This window comes from Dysidea avara, chromosome 3 (assembly GCF_963678975.1).
Source record: "Dysidea avara chromosome 3, odDysAvar1.4, whole genome shotgun sequence".
NCBI classification, from domain to species: domain Eukaryota; kingdom Metazoa; phylum Porifera; class Demospongiae; order Dictyoceratida; family Dysideidae; genus Dysidea; species Dysidea avara.
The window spans coordinates 35,730,720-35,750,640 of record NC_089274.1 but is presented as its reverse complement, the minus strand read 5'-3'; the positions used below and the strand labels follow the sequence as shown (position 1 = coordinate 35,750,640).

General features: G+C 39.3%; 2 protein-coding genes and 1 long non-coding RNA gene across 5 annotated transcripts in view; 2 read left to right on the top strand and 1 right to left on the bottom strand.

Moving 5' to 3' along the window:
- LOC136250839 (uncharacterized) overlaps positions 1–2,964 on the top strand; it is a 177,557-nt gene extending 174,593 nt beyond the window's left edge. The window contains exon 14 of the mRNA XM_066043165.1: positions 2,926–2,964. Within this exon, the coding sequence (XP_065899237.1) occupies positions 2,926–2,947 (22 nt within the window). The 3' untranslated portion in view covers positions 2,948–2,964. The remainder of the gene's footprint in view (positions 1–2,925) is intronic.
- A 1,201-nt stretch (positions 2,965–4,165) lies between these two features.
- LOC136251934 (uncharacterized) overlaps positions 4,166–19,921 on the top strand; it is a 68,804-nt gene continuing 53,048 nt past the window's right edge. For 2 of the 3 annotated variants that reach the window (XM_066044321.1, XM_066044319.1), the window contains exon 1: positions 4,168–4,236. The gene's annotated coding sequence lies outside the window, so the exon portion shown is untranslated. Of the gene's footprint in view, positions 4,237–19,921 lie in introns of all 3 variants that reach the window. The other variant, XM_066044320.1, reaches the window with a different exon arrangement.
- Positions 13,160–13,457, bottom strand: LOC136251933 (uncharacterized). Its single transcript, XR_010699280.1, has 3 exons — positions 13,397–13,457; positions 13,302–13,340; positions 13,160–13,250 (listed from the first exon to the last, which is right to left on the bottom strand). It is a non-coding gene; the product is annotated as an uncharacterized lncRNA (long non-coding RNA).

Here is a 19,921-nt window from a genome sequence, read left to right as displayed (position 1 = left end):
GTTTTGTAAAATCTGGTCACAGATGTACCTACAACCAACCTTTATCACCCTGGCTTTTTATGGGGCGCACTTTTTCTCACACTTTGGATGTTTGAGTATAGATATCACTTTTTTTCTATATTTGCAAACCGCAAAACTGTCTTTTTCTGAGGAACAGCAGAAAGAACATAAGTTTTTAATTGTGTTTGTTTTGTTTTATTGCTTTTGTAATACGTACTGACACTTTTGTAACTGTAGAATACTTTGGACAACTACATTATAAGAATATCTCAACTGCATACTTTCTGCAGATGTTTGGTGTTTGCAGTATTTTTAATCTAAATGCTTCTGTAAAATTATTGCTTCGTCTACATGCTGATTTTTAGCTTAGTCCCTAGGAAGTTCCTGGTAGCCTTGATCACAAATTATTTGCTGAACTTAATCATGTGCCATGTTTGGTTTTCAAGTTATAACTCAATGGCTATTATTCCGATTTCCTTCAAGCCACCAAATTACTCGTCTACAGTTGTTACTTATATATTTATTTATTGTACTGGGCAGTCAGCACAGCTGGTAAATGCCCAGGAAAAAAAAACAGCATACAGCAGAATTACTATAACTCCATCTACACACTGATTTCCAACATATTATAGCTTACCCTGTAGGGGTGACAATATATTGTTACTTTTATACAAATAATTGGTTATAACTTAGTGGTAGTATTAGCTTTCCCAGATTGAGCAAGGTGGCTGTGTTATAGCATATTCCAGCCTCAAATTGATGGGAGATGCTAGCTGTAGACATTTTGGAAATGCTGATTTCTTATGCTGCTTACTGCATGGTCACCATGGTTTACTTTGCTAAACGGGTTGGTGCAGTTCCTCCCCATGACCAAACAGCAGTTTCAATCAGTGATGCTATCATCAGGTCATGTAGTGGTGCTTGAATAAGTACAAACTTCAGTTGTGAAAAGGTTTTATTGCAGTCCTCAGTCCATCAAAAAGGAGATGACCTTTTGGTCACACTGTAAAGAGGTGTGCAATATCTGTCCATGGGGACATCTGCTGCCTCATACTGCCAGTAATCTCTTGCTAAGTGTCCTGGTCTACCACAATGCAAGTAAAGCATCTTTGATTGGCTCTTCTTACTAGACAGAACACTGAGTGTGCCCCAGCTGCTTGCAGTAATGACAGTGTTGTGTACTTTCACACTTTAGTTTTGTGGTAAGTGCGTTATCCTGTTCTGTCAGCTGTTGTATTTGAGTCCTCAGTTCATTAAATTTAGTTGCTTAAGTGGGTATTTGTTCATTAACTGCCATCGAAAGCTTAACAACAGAGTTAAAGCTATTTGTCACACTGGCTGTGTGTAGCTGCCTACTAATGCTATATGGGTCTGGGTAAGCTTGTCACAAACTGGTATAATGATAATGACTTGGTCATTTCTGTTCCAACCCCGGCATTGCTTGCTTTAGCAGTTGCTTAAAGTTGTGAAGGTAAAGAATGATGGCTTCTCCAGGATGAAGTTTGTGAGGGTATACTTCTTCTAAGTAGACAAATTCTGTAGGCACCCTCTTGCTGATCAGTAGGCCTGCAGCAAATTTTCCAGCATAATAAAAAGACTGTTTTCAATGGAGTTTGACACGTTTGCGATAGAGAGAATTCGTTATCTTGGCAATTAAATTTGATGTGCACTATTGCATTAAAATTCATCACATTTGCAGGAAATTTCATCATAACTCATTGTTTGTTCTATAAGCAGTGACAGGCGAAGATAGTAAGTTATTGTGGGCGTGCATCCATGACTGCATGATGCCATCGTATAGTATGATAGTACTATACATTAGAAGGTTTAGGCTTTTCTGGCCTAAAATATCACTATCACAATGCCTTTACAGTGCCTTGGCAGTATTGGTTAGGTATAACCAACCCAATAAGTACCTCAGTATGACCTGAAATGCTTCCAATAAGTTGTTACAACTTTTTTGAGTGGACTTTTTACTGACTGCCTGACTAATGCAATTAGGGATCAAAGAAATAAAAAATAGTAAAACAAGAGAGGTCACTATACCTGCAGGTATACTAGTGGACCATTTAATCCTAATTCATTCATGGGATGGGTATACACTGAACCAGGGATTAAATGTTCACTAGTATATCTTCAGGTGTAGGTGACCTTCGTTGTTTCCCTACTTTTTTTCTATGATCCCTAAAATTCCTAGTTTTTCCTTGTACTTCTTTATTAAAGACTTTCTGGGTATGTATAGTGGTTAGAGAGGTGCAAATATTGGGTACTCACCTGATGGTGTAATGTCTGTCAATAATGAACCACAGTGTAGGAATCTTTATCAAGCATCCTGTAAACAAGTTATAAGTGCTGAAAACAAACTAATCACTACAAGTTCTGGTTAGTCAACAACTGTTGTTATGTAAGTGTTCTTGTTTAGCCAGGTGCTCACTGATTAGAGAAATTTTCAAAAGTGATGAATCTTAATGTAAATAGTGCCTATAATTCTGTTGTAGCTTTAATTACCAAAGTAATGAATTCTATTGCAACTGTAAATGCAATGAATTATACTGTAAAAGCAGCAAATTGTATTGCAAGTCAAGTGCAAAGGTGATGAATTCAATAGCAAAAAAATATATAATAAACATGCTGTTTTGGGTATAGATTGAATGCAGAAAAATTTCCAGATCCTAGCTGTGTGGCTTCCTTAGCAACTTGTCTAGACTGTATCTGTCTAAGGATTCAGTCATTATCTGACCTGGGGATTATTCTGCAATTCAGTATAGAAGTTGGTTTTTATTTCAGTGGTCAATAATATCAAGTTTCTGCATTTACAGGCATTAGCCTTCTTGCAGGTCCTTATGTATGTAATGACCTTTTTGTCTATCTAAGGAACTCCAGTTGATGGCTTATATTTTATTTGCAGTAATTTTTATTCTATAGGAACCCTGAACCAAAGCCCTGACCTGAATTTGGACAGATTATACAACTATTAGCTGGAAATCACAACTACATTGTTAAAAATAAAGAGTAACAACCACTCTAAAGAGTTCTCAGATTTAACACCCCATGGAGAGTAACCAACACTCTGAAGAGAATAACCATTACTCTGAAGAGTAAGTGATACCACCTTCAGACTCCTTTAGAGTAATGGTTGCTCTCCAGGGGTGTTAAATCCTCCCTATTATGAGAACTCTTTAAGAGTTGTGGTTACTCTTCATTTTATCAGTGTATATATGTGTTGGGATGGTCTGATGAAGACACTAAACAATATGGTGGTGAAGATGCTGTGAAGTTGGGAGGTCATTTGGAGTGTGCTAACAATTATGACCTTCAGATGACATTAAGCAATACAACCAATATTAGTTGTTTGTACATATAGTTATTTATATATTTGTAGTGTGTTTTCTGTTCTTGTAGTTATTTCTTAATAGCTACTTCTAGCTTTTTTGCATTTTAACTATCTCTTGTTTAAACTGTTTAAACTCAGGACTTATATTTTGTGTGGTTAATCCTTAGATTTTAACATTAATACAGTGTATTTGCATATTTTTTGTAGCTAGCTAGCAACTTCACTCCTATTTAAGTGCCATTGTAGATTTTGACTGAATTCCGTGTATGAGAATCCATGAACAAGATGGTGGGCTGACTAGTCCATGCACATTCTGTCAGTCTTGCATGGACAGACCACTTTTTTCCAATCATAGGGAAAATAGTAGTCTGGCCACGCGAGACCATCTTGTCACGGTGTGGAAAGATTGGGTCACATGCTAACTTGTGCTAAGGCCACTCCAAATAAATTCTCTGTTTCCCGTCCACCGCCCGCATCTAGTTACTGTCAGCTCTAAATATTCCAGTATTCCGTATTCTTCCATTATTTTCCGGTTATTCTTGCATACTGAGAGGCTCAGTAAAAGCCATCTTGAAACAATGTCAGCAGTGCTATCAAGTTGGCACAATTTTTGCCGCACAAACTTCTGCAATTTGAAAAAGAAGGAACAAGCTTAGGCATGCTTTTATGCAGCTTTTTATGGTTGTGCTGGGCAAATAATGGCTTGAAAAGCTGCCAATTAATCTTATAATGGAAATGGACCGTATGCAAATATGCTTGAGTCCAGGATGGGAAATAGAATTTATTTGGAGTGGCCTAACCGAGGGACGCGTAATATTCGTACTTACGCGCCTCTAATTACAAACGCGAAACAGGAAACGGAGCGTACATGCAATTCTAGACGTGACAGGGCAGAATAATAGGTACGTGTGTTAGTTACATAGATACTGTAGTCGTGCTTACATGCAAAACTGATAGAGGTGCTAACTGTACTTATACATAGGCTCCATATAGTATTCCTAACTCTGTAGCATTCAGTTATGAAACTGTATTAGTGATATCGGCAACGCCGTAGGATGTAGCTTCATAGTACATCATGTTTAGGCCTCTCCAAATAAGGTCTCTGTTTCCCGTCCTGGACTCAGGCATATCTGCTCGCATATTTTCATGCGGGCGGGCGATGCATTGTTTCATTACGATAAGATGCACTTGTCAATTTCATGCCCCATCCCCCCACCCCCCGAATACAGGGGATTTGACAAATCTTTGTGTCAAATTCCCCACCCCTGGGGAAAAATCAGCCGTCAAATCCCCACTATGTCCCCACCCCCCTAGTAGGGGATTTGACAACATTTCAGTTTTAATCTTGTATTATACTAATGATTTGGTTTCAATAATAAAAAACTTCAATTTTGACATCTAATACAAATGTATGTGTCATCAGTGGGTACAGCTCGTAAGCCTTCACATGACAAGTGATACCATGCATCACAAAGATCACATGCAATCCAAAATTCTTGCTGTTCTGATTCTCCCTCATCTTCTCCACATGTAGCACAATACGTACTTTCCCATTGATCACTACCTTCTCCTTCATCACTGTCACTTTCAAAACCTGTGTGGGGTAAATCCATGTCAGCTTGGGGGGCAGCTGCTTTGGATGCTGAAATTAGTTCAATCTTCTTTGATTTTCTTGTAGCAACAGCTTTCTTTGCACCCTTCTTACGATTTTCCACGATTGTTTTTAAATGCTCCAACCAAATCTTGCATTCTTCAACTGGTAACAGAACTTTTTCTGATATGCATTCCACAGTATAACCATTGTCATTACTGAAGTATCTTTTCAGCATTGTCGACGGCGGCTGCTGCAATTTCTTGAGCACAGAATTGTCTGTTACATCTACAAAAACTGACTTGTAATGCCCAAAACATTGAGCAGAACTGTCACAAGTTGGACATGATGTAGAGCCCCAAGGACGCTCAGGATCAGGAACTGGATAAGGTAATTCTGTAATCAAAGGACCACCTTGGTACCACCTCAGTGGTTCTGGTGGTCTGCCTGCTTGGCAGAAAGGGTGAAGGCAGGATTCCTTGTAGCAGCAAACCAAATAAAAAATATACTGAGAGGGTAGATCATGTATAAGGTGGGCATTTCTCACATCCCACACTTTCTGAAAAGATAAATACAGTTCTGGGTCATCTCTTTGTAGCTGATCCTTTTGCTTCTTTGATCCCTTGAGAAAAATTAACAGTTTATCTCGATCCTGTAGCTCCTGAGATTCTTCACTACCACGGTACAGTTTAATGGCTGTGCTACCACAAGGGCAACCATCAACTCTATCAATGTAAACATCAATGGCATTGCTCAAGTTTGCCTTAAACTTCTGTGTATCAATTTCTCCAGTGTTTGGATCTACACAAGAACCATTCAATGTAGATGGAATGAAGAGATTTGCATGGCCTAATGACAAACAACCATTGTGAAGTTCTACTCTGTTCAAGTAGCTTGACCCACTGCTACGGGTGGTTACCAGTGTAGCAACTTTCTTCTGCATTATATGATGCTTTGTCCAATAAAATTTAACCTCAACATGACTGGGACCTTCATCACCAGCTCCATCTACTCTTATACAGTCAACTTCTTTGGGTTTGTTTGTCTCCATATTGATGAATACAGATTGAAGCTCTGGCATGGTACACAACATGTTCAAATCAGCTGCATGTTGTGAAGGGTTCTTTTGGTGAATTTCAGGTGCCTTAACTACCCCTACACACATCTCCATTGTAGTTTTGGTCTCACTGAAATTGTAAGAAGTAGTTTGAAGTGTGGAAGGATGTTTATTGACATAATCTGTTCGTGTAGTAAGAATTTCTTTATTTGCAACTACTGGGGTGGCATACTGCTTGTGTGTGGTGAGGGTGTCCAATCGAAATCCAGAGGCATCGTCACGATTCAGATTCAGAATGTTTCTTCCATCAGAATACTGCACATCATTAAAACCTTTGTACAGGGCAGCCGACCAGTGTGAATCTGGATTATACTTTAAATTAAATCCTTTTCGGGCTCTTCTTGTTGTAACCATTGCTAACCCTTGATACCTGGATGCTGACCTCCGCCTTTTATTTCTTGGAATGCAAAGCTGGACAACAGTACCATATGTAAAATGACGATTGTACACGTTTTCAAGGTGCTGTTTAATTTTCTGATAAGTGACTTTCTTTCCAACTTTAAGATTTCCATCAAATGTAAGTACTCCTGTCCGTCTCCATTGGTCTGCTCCTACACTGCCTGCTGACACAAAATCCTCAATTGTTTTACCTATGTCAGGACATTCCTGTTGTACCTTACTTGTACGCTTTGTAACTTTGCGAGCAAGAAACCTCTCTTCTGCAATCATCCTCATTTTCAATCTTCGAGCACGTGATTTTACTGCTGCCCTTTGCTTTTGAACTAGCAACTTTCCCTTTTCACTAGCTATGTCATTCAAACCAACCAGCTCCTCAGGACTCACATCTGCCTCAGACTCTGTCACAATCTCGCCGTTGACAGCCCTTGCTATTCTTTCACTTTCATATGCATCCATTGTAGCATTATGGTAGGCATCCCAGGACTGTAGAAGCATTGAAACCTTGGAGCTATCAAAACATACTGAAGTATTATCAAGTAAGGATTTGTTTAAAGTAGCTGCCAAAGCTCCTTCATTTACATTGGGACAGCTCTCCACAATGTTGAACCAATTAAAATGGCAGTTGTGTACAATTTCCTTAAACTCTTTCATTTCAAGAATACCTTCTTGAGGTAGTCTCTCAAGCTCTTCATTTTCTGAAAGGGAGCACAGAGAGCTTTCAGAATCTGAAGATACTGTAGTCTCATCAGGAGATTCCAAATGTTGCTAGCAAAGCTTCATCTTGAATTTTGGCAAGCTCATCAATTGCTTCTCTAATAGCACGAACAGAATTAATGCATGCTTCTACTTGTCGAGCCTTCTCTGTCATATTATCAAAACCAAACTGTTTGCGAGCCTGAGTGGGTGTAACTCCAGATGCTTTAAAGACTGCATAGCGAATGCACTGTCTTTCATGATCTGACTGTGCAATGCCTAGCAACTTTTGAACAGTTGATTTATCAATACCCACCATGGTAGCTTATGAACATTGAAGTAATGAATTGATCATTACTGACAATTTATCATAATTCAAAGATTGCTGGTGTTCCACTAACAGAGTGAATGCTGTACCACTATTAGGCAGACCAACTCTTATGGATGCTAACGGTAGCTGTAAAAGCATTCTTTTTGCTTTTGCTGTATCATATTTTGTGTTTGGTGAGACTAATTGGTAAGCTTCGTGCAGTGTAATAAATCCCTCTTTTAGTACTATGTTTGCAACCTTCAATAACTCAGCACATTTGTTACATGGTTGGGGATGCGTACGACTGCAGAATTCAGATCTTGCTAAAGCATAATCACCAAGAGACAGGCTGGAGCAACAACAGACTGAAACACCACCACAAATATCTTTCGTATGTTGACCACTATATTTGGACTCATCGTAATAAGTGGAAACCACTTTCTCTAAATCTTGTGATGGACCAGGCAAAGGATCACTACAAACTAATGCAGACAGTGGTTCTCCACCTTGATAAAAGATAAATAATACATGTGTATATATAATCTAATCCAAAACAGCCAAGCTGTAAAAAAACAGTGCAGCCCTCAAAAAGGCTATGGTGAAAAAAGATGTGAAATCCAAGGTGGCGGCCAAGAAATGGCTGTGATGGTAGGTTAATGGTAAAAATTTTAATAATGACAATTCAGGTAAATTTTGTGAAGCGGCACAAAAATTCACCTGAATTGTCGTTATTAAAATTTTTACCATTAACCTACCATCACAGCCATTTCTTGGCCGCCACCTTGGATTTCACATCTTTTTTCACCATAGCCTTTTTGAGGGCCGCACTGTTTTTTTTTTACAGCTTGGCTGTTTTGGATTAGATTTCATTTCTTTTTGTATTTGTATACCCCAAAGCCAGCCTATGGCCAGCTTTGGCACTTTTTAACCTATGTTTTTTTCTTTACTACAGGAAGAAGAAAAGATGAAGTACTTTAAATATTTTATCAGTAAATGTACAAATTATATATATAATACATATGTGACCGGATTTGCGAAAAGGGGCCTTCCACACACATCCAATTTGCCAACTTTGACAATTGATAACTTCAGATTGGAAAGAGCTATTGCCTTGAAATTTAGGCAGTGGTGATTTCTTTGCAGCTGAACTCTCTACAAGGTAATTTCTTCTAGCTGATCTCTCTACAGGGAGATTTGTTTGTAGCTGAACTATCTACAAGGTAACTTCTTCTAGCTGATCTCTCTACAGGGTGATTTGTTCGTAGCTGAATTCTGTACAGGTGATTTGTTTGCAGCTGAGCTCTTTACAAAATGGTTTCTTTGTAGCTGAACTCTCTACAAAAGAGTAACTTCTTCTAACTGATCTTTCTACAGGGTGATTTGTTTGTAGCTGAACTATCTACAAGGTAATTTCTTCTAGCTGATCACTCTACAGGATGATTTGTTTGTAGCTGAATTCTGTACAGGTGATTTGTTTGCAGCTGAGCTCTTTACAGAATGGTTTGTTTGTAGCTGAACTCTCTACAAGGTAATTTCTTCTAGCTGATCTCTCTACAGGGAGATTTGTTTGTAGCTGAACTCTCTACAAAGTAACTTCTTCCAACTGATCTTTCTACAGGGTGATTTGTTTGTAGCTGAACTATCTACAAGGTAATTTCTTCTAGCTGATCTCTCTACAGGGTGATTTGTTTGTAGCTGAATTCTGTACAGGTGATTTGTTTGCAGCTGAGCTCTTTACAGAATGGTTTCTTTGTAGCTGAAGTCTCTACAAGGTAATTTCTTCTAGCTGATCTCTCTACAGGGACATTTGTTTGTAGCTGAACTATGTACAAGGTAACTTCTTCTAGCTGATCTCTCTACAGGGTGATTTGTTTGTAGCTGAACGATCTACAAGGTAACTTCTTCTAGCTGATCTCTCTACAGGGTGGTTTCTTTGTAGCTGAACTCTCTAAAAGGTAACTTCTTCTAACTGATCTTTCTACAGGGCAATTTGTTTGTGGCAGAATTTTATACAGGGTGATTTCTTTGCAGCTGAACTCTCTACATGGTGGTTTCTTTGTAGCTGAACTCTCTACAAAGTAATTTCTTCTAGCTGATCTCTCTACAGGGTGATTTGTTTGTAGCTGAATTCTGTACAGGTGATTTGTTTGCAGCTGAGCTCTTTACTGAATGGTTTCGTAGCTGAACTCTCTAATAGGTAACTTCTTCTAACTGATCTTTCTACAGGGCAATTTGTTTGTGGCTGAATTTTCTACAGGGTGATTTCTTTGCAGCTGAACTCTCTACTTGGTGGTTTCTTTGTAGCTGAAATCTCTATAAGGTAACTTCTTCTAGCTGATCTCTCTACAGGGTGATTTGTTTGTAGCTGAATTCTGTACAGGTGATTTGTTTGCAGCTGAGCTCTAAACAGAATGGTTTGTTTGTAGCTGAACTCTCTACAAGGTAACTTTTCTAGCTAATGTCTCTACAAGGTGACTAGTTTGTAGCTGAACTCTCTACATGGAGGTTTCTTTGTAACTGAACTTTCTACAAGGTGACTTCTTCTAGCTGATCTAACACAGGGTGATTTGTTTGTAGCTGAACTCTCTACAAGGTAACTTCTTCTAGCTGATCTCTCTACAGGGAGATTTGTTTGTAGCTGAACTCTCTGCAGGTGATTTGTTTGAAGCTGAACTTTCTAAATGATGGTTTCTTTACAGCTGAACTCTCTACTTGGTGGTTTCTTTGTAGCTGAAATCTCTACAAGGTAACTTCTTCTAGCTGATCTCTCTACAGGGTGATTTGCTTGTAGCTGAACTATCTACAAGAAAACTTCTTCTAGCTGATCTCTCTACATGGTGATTTGTTTGTAGCTGAATTCTGTATAGGTGATTTGGTTGCAGCTGAGCTCTTTAAATAATGGTTTCTATGTAGCTGAACTCTCTCAAGGTAACTTCTTCTAGCTGATGTCTTTACAGGGTCACTAGTTTGTAGCTGAATTCTCTACATGGTGGTTTCTTTGTAACTGAACTCTCTACAAGGTAACTTTTTCTAGCTCATCTTTCTACAGGGTGATTTATTTGTAGCTGAATTCTGTACAGGTGATTTGTTTGCAGCTGAGCTCTTTAAAGAATGGCTTCTTTGTAGCTGAACTCTCTACAAGGTAACTTCTTCTAGCTGATGACTCTACAAGGTCACTAGTTTGTAGCTGAGCTCTCTACATGGTGGTTTCTTTGTATCTGAACTCTCTACAGGGTGACCTCTTCTAGTTGATCTTTCTACAGGGTGATTTGTTTGAAGCTGAACTCTCTACAAGGTAACTTCTTCTAGCTGATGTCTCTACAGGGAGATTTGTTTGTAGCTGAACTCTCTACATGATGGTTTCTTTGTAGCTGAACTCTCTACAAGGTAACTTCTTCTAGCTAATCTCTCTACAGGGAGATTTGTTTGTAGCTGAACTCTCTACATGATGGTTTCTTTGTAGCTGAACTCTCTGCAAGGTAACTTCTTCTATTGATCTTTCCACAGGGCGATTTGTTTGTAGCTGAACTCTCTACATGGCAGTTTCTTTGTAGCTGAACTCTACAAGGTGATTTTTTCTAGTTGAACTATCTCTTTCCATAGTTGTATGAACTCCCTACAAGGTAACTTCTTCTAGCTGATCTCTCTACAGGGTGACTTGTGTGTAGCTGATCTCTATACAGGTTTCTTGTTTCTAGCTGATCTCTTGAATTATCTTCAGGGTGACTGCTCTATTAGGATGACTGCTCTATTAGGATGACTGCTCTATTAGAGTATCTCGATCTCGCACTTGCTGCACCATGTTGGATTTCGTGTTATAACTCCGTGGCTTTAAGTCTGATTCTTCTACACCATTGATGAGCCTTTCTAAGATAATTACTCCAGCTGTACAACGATTTTCAAAGCATTACCCCAAGCGGTTTATCTGGTAGGCGTGGCAAGCAGTCGTTTTTTTTATTAGCTAATCTCGATTGCATAATTGTTACACACTGTTGGTTTTTTCGTTGTATCTTCCTGTTTTTTAGCTCGATTTCTTTCAAACCACAAAAGGTTTGAGGTTCAATAGTTAACCTATTCACCTACCGATTTTCAGCTTCTTCCCATACGCGGTTTACCCTGTAGGCGTGACAACATATTGGTGTTATTTTTCGTGAATAATCGCTCATAACTCTTTGCCTGTTTATCGTATTCCAGCCAAAGTTGGTACCGAAATGCGCCTTTATATCCCCCTTCTGTGTGCCAAATTTCAAGGCAATCGGATATGGAGTTCGAGTTTTATAGCAGTTTTTGTAAGTGTGCGACAAGAAAAAGAAAAATAAGAAGAAAAAAAAAACGAAGAAACTGAGCCAATTTTTGAAGTCGCATATCTCGGGAACGCGCGAAGCGATTTCGCTCAAATTTGGAATGTGGAGTGCTGCAGTTAGGGGGCATGTCCACAGCAAAAATCGTCTTGTTTCATCAAGGAAGCACAGAGCTACGGAGGTGCGAAAATTGCGTTTTCTTTCTTCCTGTCAATATACTCACGGGTGTTACGCGCCGGCTTCTTGGGCCGCACGACACACTACCGTGTGTCTTGATGTAGGAGCCAAAATGGAACACATTATATTGTACAGTATGTTGTATGAAATGTGGCAGTGGTTCAAGACATAAAAGTGTGACTCATATAACATATTAATCATGTGCGTATATAATTGAATCAATTATATCATTACATGTAAAAATGTCATAGTTCATGACACAAATATTGTACAACATACACATACAGTAGTGACGTTAATAGTACTGTAGCAAAAAGCTTAACATGCATGGAATAACAATAGTCACAAAATTATATTTAGCTGTATGCACATATAACTAATGCTCCTCACTCTCATCACTTGTTTCACGGTCAGTAGATGATAAATCTATTACACTCAAAGAGGAAGAGTTATCATTATCTGACTCTTGCAATGCCATTTGCTCTGTATGATCTTCTGAGCTTTCTGATAAATTTGATGGGCACTTTCGTTTGACTGGTTTAAGAAAAAGCTGGGAAGAGCGTTTGGTTGGTTGAGAACTACGACCAGAACTAAATGATGAAGAAGCACTTTTGTCAGACTCATCATGCCCATCCGTCTCTTTCCTTTTCTTATACCACTTCGATTGTTGCTCCTTGCGCTGCAATGATTTTAGTTCTATTTGCTCTTGATAGCGCTGTGTTTTGAGTTTTGTTATTTCATGTGTTATCTCATCACAAATTTGGTATTGACGTGAATTTATTGCCTGCTCTCTTCGTAATTCTTTGAAGCCTATTTGTTTGTCTATATCTTTCAAACTGTCTTCAAGATGAAGCATCCTCTGAGTCCTAACATAAGTTGGTGTTGTTGTTTGCTTTACCTGTTTGACCGCACTACTAGACTCATAGAACCGTTTTGATCTGCTCTTCCCTTTCTTGTAATTGTATCCATCATCATTAACTTTGACACGTGCAAGCTTCAGCAACTCGTCTCTGTCATCCAACAGCTTAGGATTTGCCACCACCAATTCTTCAGAAGCTAAATTAATTGATTCTTGATACAAACTCAGGGGTTTAGAAGAGTTACGACCATAGAAATGGGACTTGCTGCGTAAACATTGCTCAGTAGAGACATCGCTACAATGCCTGGCACTACCATCATCCTATATCATATAATAATTTAGTAAATAGTTTTACACATAACTAGAATTTTACCTGATTAGAATTAGGCTTCATCAAATGAATTCCATCCTTTGACAAAGATAAGGTCATCTGTGATGATTTGACCAATGATGCAACTCCCTTTTCAGGCTATGTTGATGACAATATAAATTCACATTTGATATAAAATTGCAAGTTTACCTGGGACTTTGAGAAATGAGCATCTTCCTTATCAGCAGACTATATGTTTATGCATGGATAATAAGTTAGGTTAGCTACTAACTATTAGTGTTTACCTGAGAAGCATCAGCATTACAGGTACTAGTTCGGTGAGTTACCTACAAAATTGTCATAGCAATAACAATTACCACAAACTTTAATAAATTAACAATATCTGAAACTAACATCTACTAATATCTGAAACTAGTTATATAGCTATTAGCTATATATGTAGTCATAACCGTGAAATGAAACTTTAGCTACCTCTAGAACTTGCAAAATGCTGTGATTAGCGATTTCATCAGTGGGGTGAACATCAACAAACTCCCCTCCCCATTCTTCATCCTTTATTTGTAGGAAGAAGTGGTCTGGTTTTGCTGCCTCTCCTGCAAAATGGAGCTGGTCCTGAAAAGTTGTGATAAACGCCTTCAGTATCTCGTCATTATCGCAATTTCGTCCTGTACTAGTAAAACACAGGGTCCGCTTCCTGCCCTTGTAGATAGCCAGCACTTTCTTTTCCGTTTCCGCTTCGACCACATGGCTATCACCTCTACTATCGTCCATTACTAGCACTAAGCGCACATCTAAAATCCATGCATGCGACTAGTAATTCGGTATACCTAGTAAAACACTTTTGGTGATCCGATCCGTATAGTCGTGCGTGGTCAAGGGCCATTTAGTTTTGGTGAGTGCAGTTTTATTGTTTAGAAATACAGGTGTATATGTGAATGAATTGCCGGGACAAAATGTCAATTGCCCCAGGGGTGGGGACAAAATCAATGTCAAATCCCCACCTCGGGTATGGGGGCCCCCGGGGGTGGGGGGGTGGGGCATGAAATTGACAAGTGCATAAGATTAGCAGCTTTTCAAGCCGTTATTTGTCTGGCACAACCATAAAAAGGCTGCATTAAAGCAGGCTTAATCTTTTTAAGTTGCAAAAATAACACAAACGTAAATTTGTGCTGACTTGATAGCACTGCTGACATAATTATGTTGTAGTGACTGACATAATTATGTTGTAGTGACTGACATAATTACGGAACTTTCTAGAACTAGCTATCACGTAACATTTATAGATAATTACATATAAATACTGGTTTTGTGTTTTGTAACAGTTAGTTGGTTTTGTACAGTTATTATCGTGTGTTATCAGAGCAATTGTATTATATCAATGTTTGTTATCACTCATTAACTGTTGTTACTAAATTGGTGACCCTGACGTGATCACAAGATGAGCTGTGACAACAAACAACAGTAACTCCAACCACCAGATCAGCAACTTCAACAACCACTTGTCGCACCAGTGTCCTTGAAGCTACCTCCAATCCGGCCATCAGATCCTCACATCTGGTTCGCTCAAGTGGAAGCACAATCCTCTACTCGTCACATCACATCTCAATAAACCATGTTTGATTACGTTGTCGGCAGCTTGTCGCCCGAGTACGCCACAGAAATTCGTGACCTCATATTGCAGCCACCTGGTGATCACCTCTACAATGAACTTAAAGATCAATTAATTAAAAGAACCACAGCTTCCGAACAGCGACGATTGCAACAGCTGCTTAGCAGTGCAGAGCTAGGTGATCTTCTTTGACGCCTGCAGCAATTAGCAGGTGGATTAGCTGATGGAAGATTTCTTAGAGAAAGTTTTCTTCAAAGACTGCCTCCAAACGTCAGAATGGTCTTGGCTTCATCCGCCGAGGACACAGCCATCAATGATTTAGCTCAGTTGGCAGACAGAGTAATGGAAGTTGCCATTCCTTCTTCAGTGAGCAACTTGACTCAGCCAACTCCACAATCTGAAATGGATCAACTCCGAGCAGAGATCGCCAGCCTTACAGAATCAGTAAACTCTCTACGACAAAATTACTGACGCTCTTCTTTCAACCCCTGACAGCGATCTCCAAGTCCAGCTCAACGATTCCGCCCTAGTAACGAACAACTTGTTCCAGAACTATGTTGGTACCATCAAACATTTGATGACTCAGCCAGGAAGTGTAAGCCCCCTTGCTCCAGATCGGGAAACGGACTGGCCGACCGCTGATGGCGACCAGCGGTTCAGGCCCACACCTAAGTTGCCTATTTTATGTTACTGATCGCTCCCCAGGCTTTCGTTTTCTTGTTGATACTGGTGCCAAAGTGAGTGTCATTCCTCCCTCTGCAACAGACCATAAACACCAACAAGACACTTTCAGTCTACAGGCAGTGAACAATACTCCAATAGCGACTTACGGCAACAAACTTAACCTTGGACTACATCGCCCTTTTCGATGGATTTTCATCATAGCAGATGTCAAGCAACCAATCATCGGTACTGATTTTTTACGTCATGTTGGTTTAGTAGTAGATGTTTCACACAACTAACTCTCTGATTCACTTACACAACTACATATTCAAGGCATTTCAACATACAATCCCTCCCCTAGTCCTACACTACTACCCAAACATCCCAACACAGAATTCGAAGCTATCTTACCTGAGTTTCCAGAAATTGTACAGCCCTGCAACAATGAATAACCAGTTAAACATAGTATCACTCACCACATAATGACACAGGACCTCCAGTTCGAGCACACCCCCGCAGGCTTCCTCCAGAGAGATTGACAGTTGCTAGACAGGAATCTGAACATATGCTCCGACAAGGTATCATACGTCCTTCCTCTAGTAATTGGGCATCCCCTCTACATATGGTCCCCAAAAAGACTCCTGGAGACTGGCGACCTTGTGGTGATTACCGGGTACTCAACAGTGCCACTACACCAGACTGTTACCCCATTCCATATATCCAAGATTTTACAACAACTTTACATGGCACACACATCTTTTCCAAAATAGATCTTACCACCAAATTCCAGTTGAACCTCAAGACATTCCCAAAACAACAATCACGACTCCCTTTGGACTGTTTGAGTTCATTCGTATGCCATTTGGGCTGCGCAATGCAGCACAAACATTTCAAACATTCATTGATGAAGTTTTACATAACCTACATTTCTTCTACTCGTACATTGACGATGTGTTAATAGCAAGCCGTGATGTTGACGAACACAAAAATCACCTTAGACAAGTGTTTGAAAGATTCCGTCAGTTTGGAGTAGTGATTAATCCTTCTAAGTGTGAGTTTGGTGTCTCAGAGCTAACCTTTCTAGGTCACAGATTAACTAGCCAAGGCATACATCCTCTATCAGACAAAGTACAAGCTATCCAAGGTTACCCTCAACCGAACACACCCTGCAAGTTACAGGAGTTCCTTGGACTAGTTAACTTTTACCACCACTTTATACCACACTGTGCTCATATACTTCGACCACTTCACAATCTTCTTACTGCTTCACAAGACAACAAACAACTTTCATTCACCCAGGATGCAACAGAAGCTTTTGCAAACATCAAACAATCATTCATCAATGTTTCCCTTCTGTTGCATCCCAAGCCAGATGCCCCAACCAACATCATGACTGATGCTTCAGACTCAGCAGTTGGGACAGTTCTCCAACAGTTCATCAATAGCCAGTGGTGCCCCATCGCTTTCTTCTCAAGGAAACTTCAGACTGCTGAAGCACGATACAGCACATTTGACCATGAGTTGCTGGCAATTTATTTAGCAATCAAACATTTTCGCCATTTTGTTAAAGGTCGCACATTTCATATCATCACTGATCATAAACCATTAACATTTGCACTATCTTCTCATTCAGATAAGACAGATCCGTCACCTTGACTACATTTCACAATTTACAAACGATGTTCGCCATGTCAAAGGAACTGACAATGTTGTAGCCGATGCACTTTCCCGTGTAGGAACTAACACTTTACAAACATCACATCCTCCTGCAATTGACTTTAATGACATTGCTGTTGCTCAACAAAGTGACCCAGAACTTTCTCAATTACCAAATTCAGCTCCTTCAATCAAGCTACAGGCTATTCCTCTTCCAACAACTGAAACTACAATATTGTGTGATATGTCCACTGGTGTGCCGCACCCTTATGTGCCAGGTAAGTTCCGTCGTGCTGTATTTGACTGTTTACACTCAATGTCTCATCCTAGTATTAGAACAACTCAACAACTGCTTACAGCTCGCTATATTTGGCCAGGCATTAACAGAGATGTACACAAATGGGCACAGACTTGTTTACAGTGCCAGAGATGCGAAGTGCACCGACACACAGTGACTCCCCTTGGCACATTTGCAACACCTGATGCCAGATTTGATAATGTACACATTGACATTGTGGGACCACTACCACTATCAAATGGATACCATTATCTCCTTACCTGTATTGATCATTTAACTCGCTGGCCAGAGGCTATCCCTATCACAGACATTACTGCAGAAACAGTGGTTCAAGCATTTATTAGTGGATGGATATCACAATTTGGGGTACCCTCCACTGTCACAACAGATCGTGGAAGCCAATTTGAGTCAGCACTCTGGAAACAACTTATGCAATTATTGGGCTGTAAGCGTATGCGCACAACATCCTACTATCCTATCGCCAATGATCTCATTGAACATTTTCACAGACACCTAAAGGCCTCACTGAAGACTCATCCCAATGCAATCCACTGGACTCAATCATTACCTTTAGTTTTATTGGGTATACGTACTACAATCAAATCTGACCTCCACTGTACCACAGCAGAGCTTGTCTATGGCACTACATTACGTTTACCTGGCGAATTCTTTGTCACATCAAACTTTAAAACAACACCTGATCCTTCCATGTATCTTACACGACTTAAATCCATCATGCAACACACCACGCCAGCTCCTCTACGTCCACATCCAGCAACAAAATCATACTTAAGTGATGAATTGTTACGATGTACACATGTTTTTGTCAGGCATGATGCAATCCGCAAACCACTACAGTCGCCTTATGACGGACCATACAAAATATTAAACAGAACTGATAAACATTTCACCCTTCAGCTACAAGATAGAACGGACATGGTTTCTCTTGACAGATTAAAACCAGCTTACATAGACGGTACAATAGACTCCATATCACCTACTAGGACAATACCAACAACTCTAGAGACCATATCTACTCCTTCTACAGTTTCCTCACCTACATCCTCACCCAGGCACTTGACAGTCACTTGTTCAGGACGCCACGTTCTATGGCCAAAACATCTCCATGACGCCTTCACTGGGGGAGGCTACTGTAGTGACTGACATAATTACGGAACTTCTAGAACTATCACGTAACATTTATAGATAATTACATATAAATAGTGGTTTTGTGTCTTGTAACAGTTAGTTGGCTTTTGTACAGTTATTATCGTGTGTTATCAGAGCAATTGTAGTTATATCAACGTTTGTTATCACTCATTAACTGTTGTTACTAAAATGTGAGCTGACACTGTTAAAAGATAGCTTTTACCATAGATTATCTCTCTCGATAATCTGCTTTTACTGAGCCCGTACAGAATGCAAAAATAACCGGAAAATAATGGAAGAATACGGAATAATGGAATATTTAAAGCTGACAGTAAGGCCATACTTATTTGAAAAGTTGTTGCTCGGATTTATTTTACAACAAAATGGGTTGGTTGGTAGGCAAAAAAAAACAACTAGCTAACTAGCTATAATATTATTATTATTAGATATGTACATGCTTATGATTTCTACAAGCCATATAATAGATCAGTAAGTCACATTAAAACTGTATGCAGACCTATAAAATCCCTTCTAATAGCTACATAACTATTATTCTACTAGATGAATAAAAAAATTGGAAATTTTAAAATAGGAATAGGGATCGCTGAAAAAAGCCACCAAACAAGAAGGGATTGCTGGGGTGGTAATGTAAACCACAAATCCCTATTTTGACTCTCTGTCATAAATATTTAGTTACATGCTCCCCTGAGTCATTTTACAATGAGTCAAAATAGGGATTTGTGATTTACATTACCACCCCAGCGATCCCCTCTTATTTGGTGGCTTTTTTCAGCGATCCCTATTCCTATTTTAAAATTTCCAATTTTTTATTCATCTAGTTTGTGTACTTTTTTATTAATCCAGTAATGGATTTGTTTTATTGCTGTTGTAGATATGTAGAGCAATTTACAATTAGTGGCTGTCAAGTTCAGTGTAAGCTTGGTTGTTATCAGACACACTTGACTGCATTATTAGAGTATTTACCTGACTGCTCTTGGCTGTGGACAATGGTTATTATTTAAGGACAAAGAGCTTGTACGGCATTGGTTACATTGTGTACGGCAGGATTACACACAATATTGAGCAGCTGTTGTCTAACTTGTCTTACTACATGTGTCAGGACTCTAGTCTCATAGTCATTGTTGTTGCATTAGCATCCTAATTAGTGGTGTGCCATATATCGACAAAATATCAATATCGCGATAATTTGTCAATATCATTATCGTATCGATTTATATACCACTTTAGCAGATTTCGATATTATCGAAAATGTTCGATAATTATCGAGAATACTTCGATAAATCAACAGCATTTAGTGTGTGATTGTGCAATCACGCTAGAAATGAAAGTTGATTCTGTACAATCTAGCCACTTTAAAAGCTTGTCTATCAGTTTTCTAGGCTTATTATTAGTTCTATGCAACAGTTTTGGAGT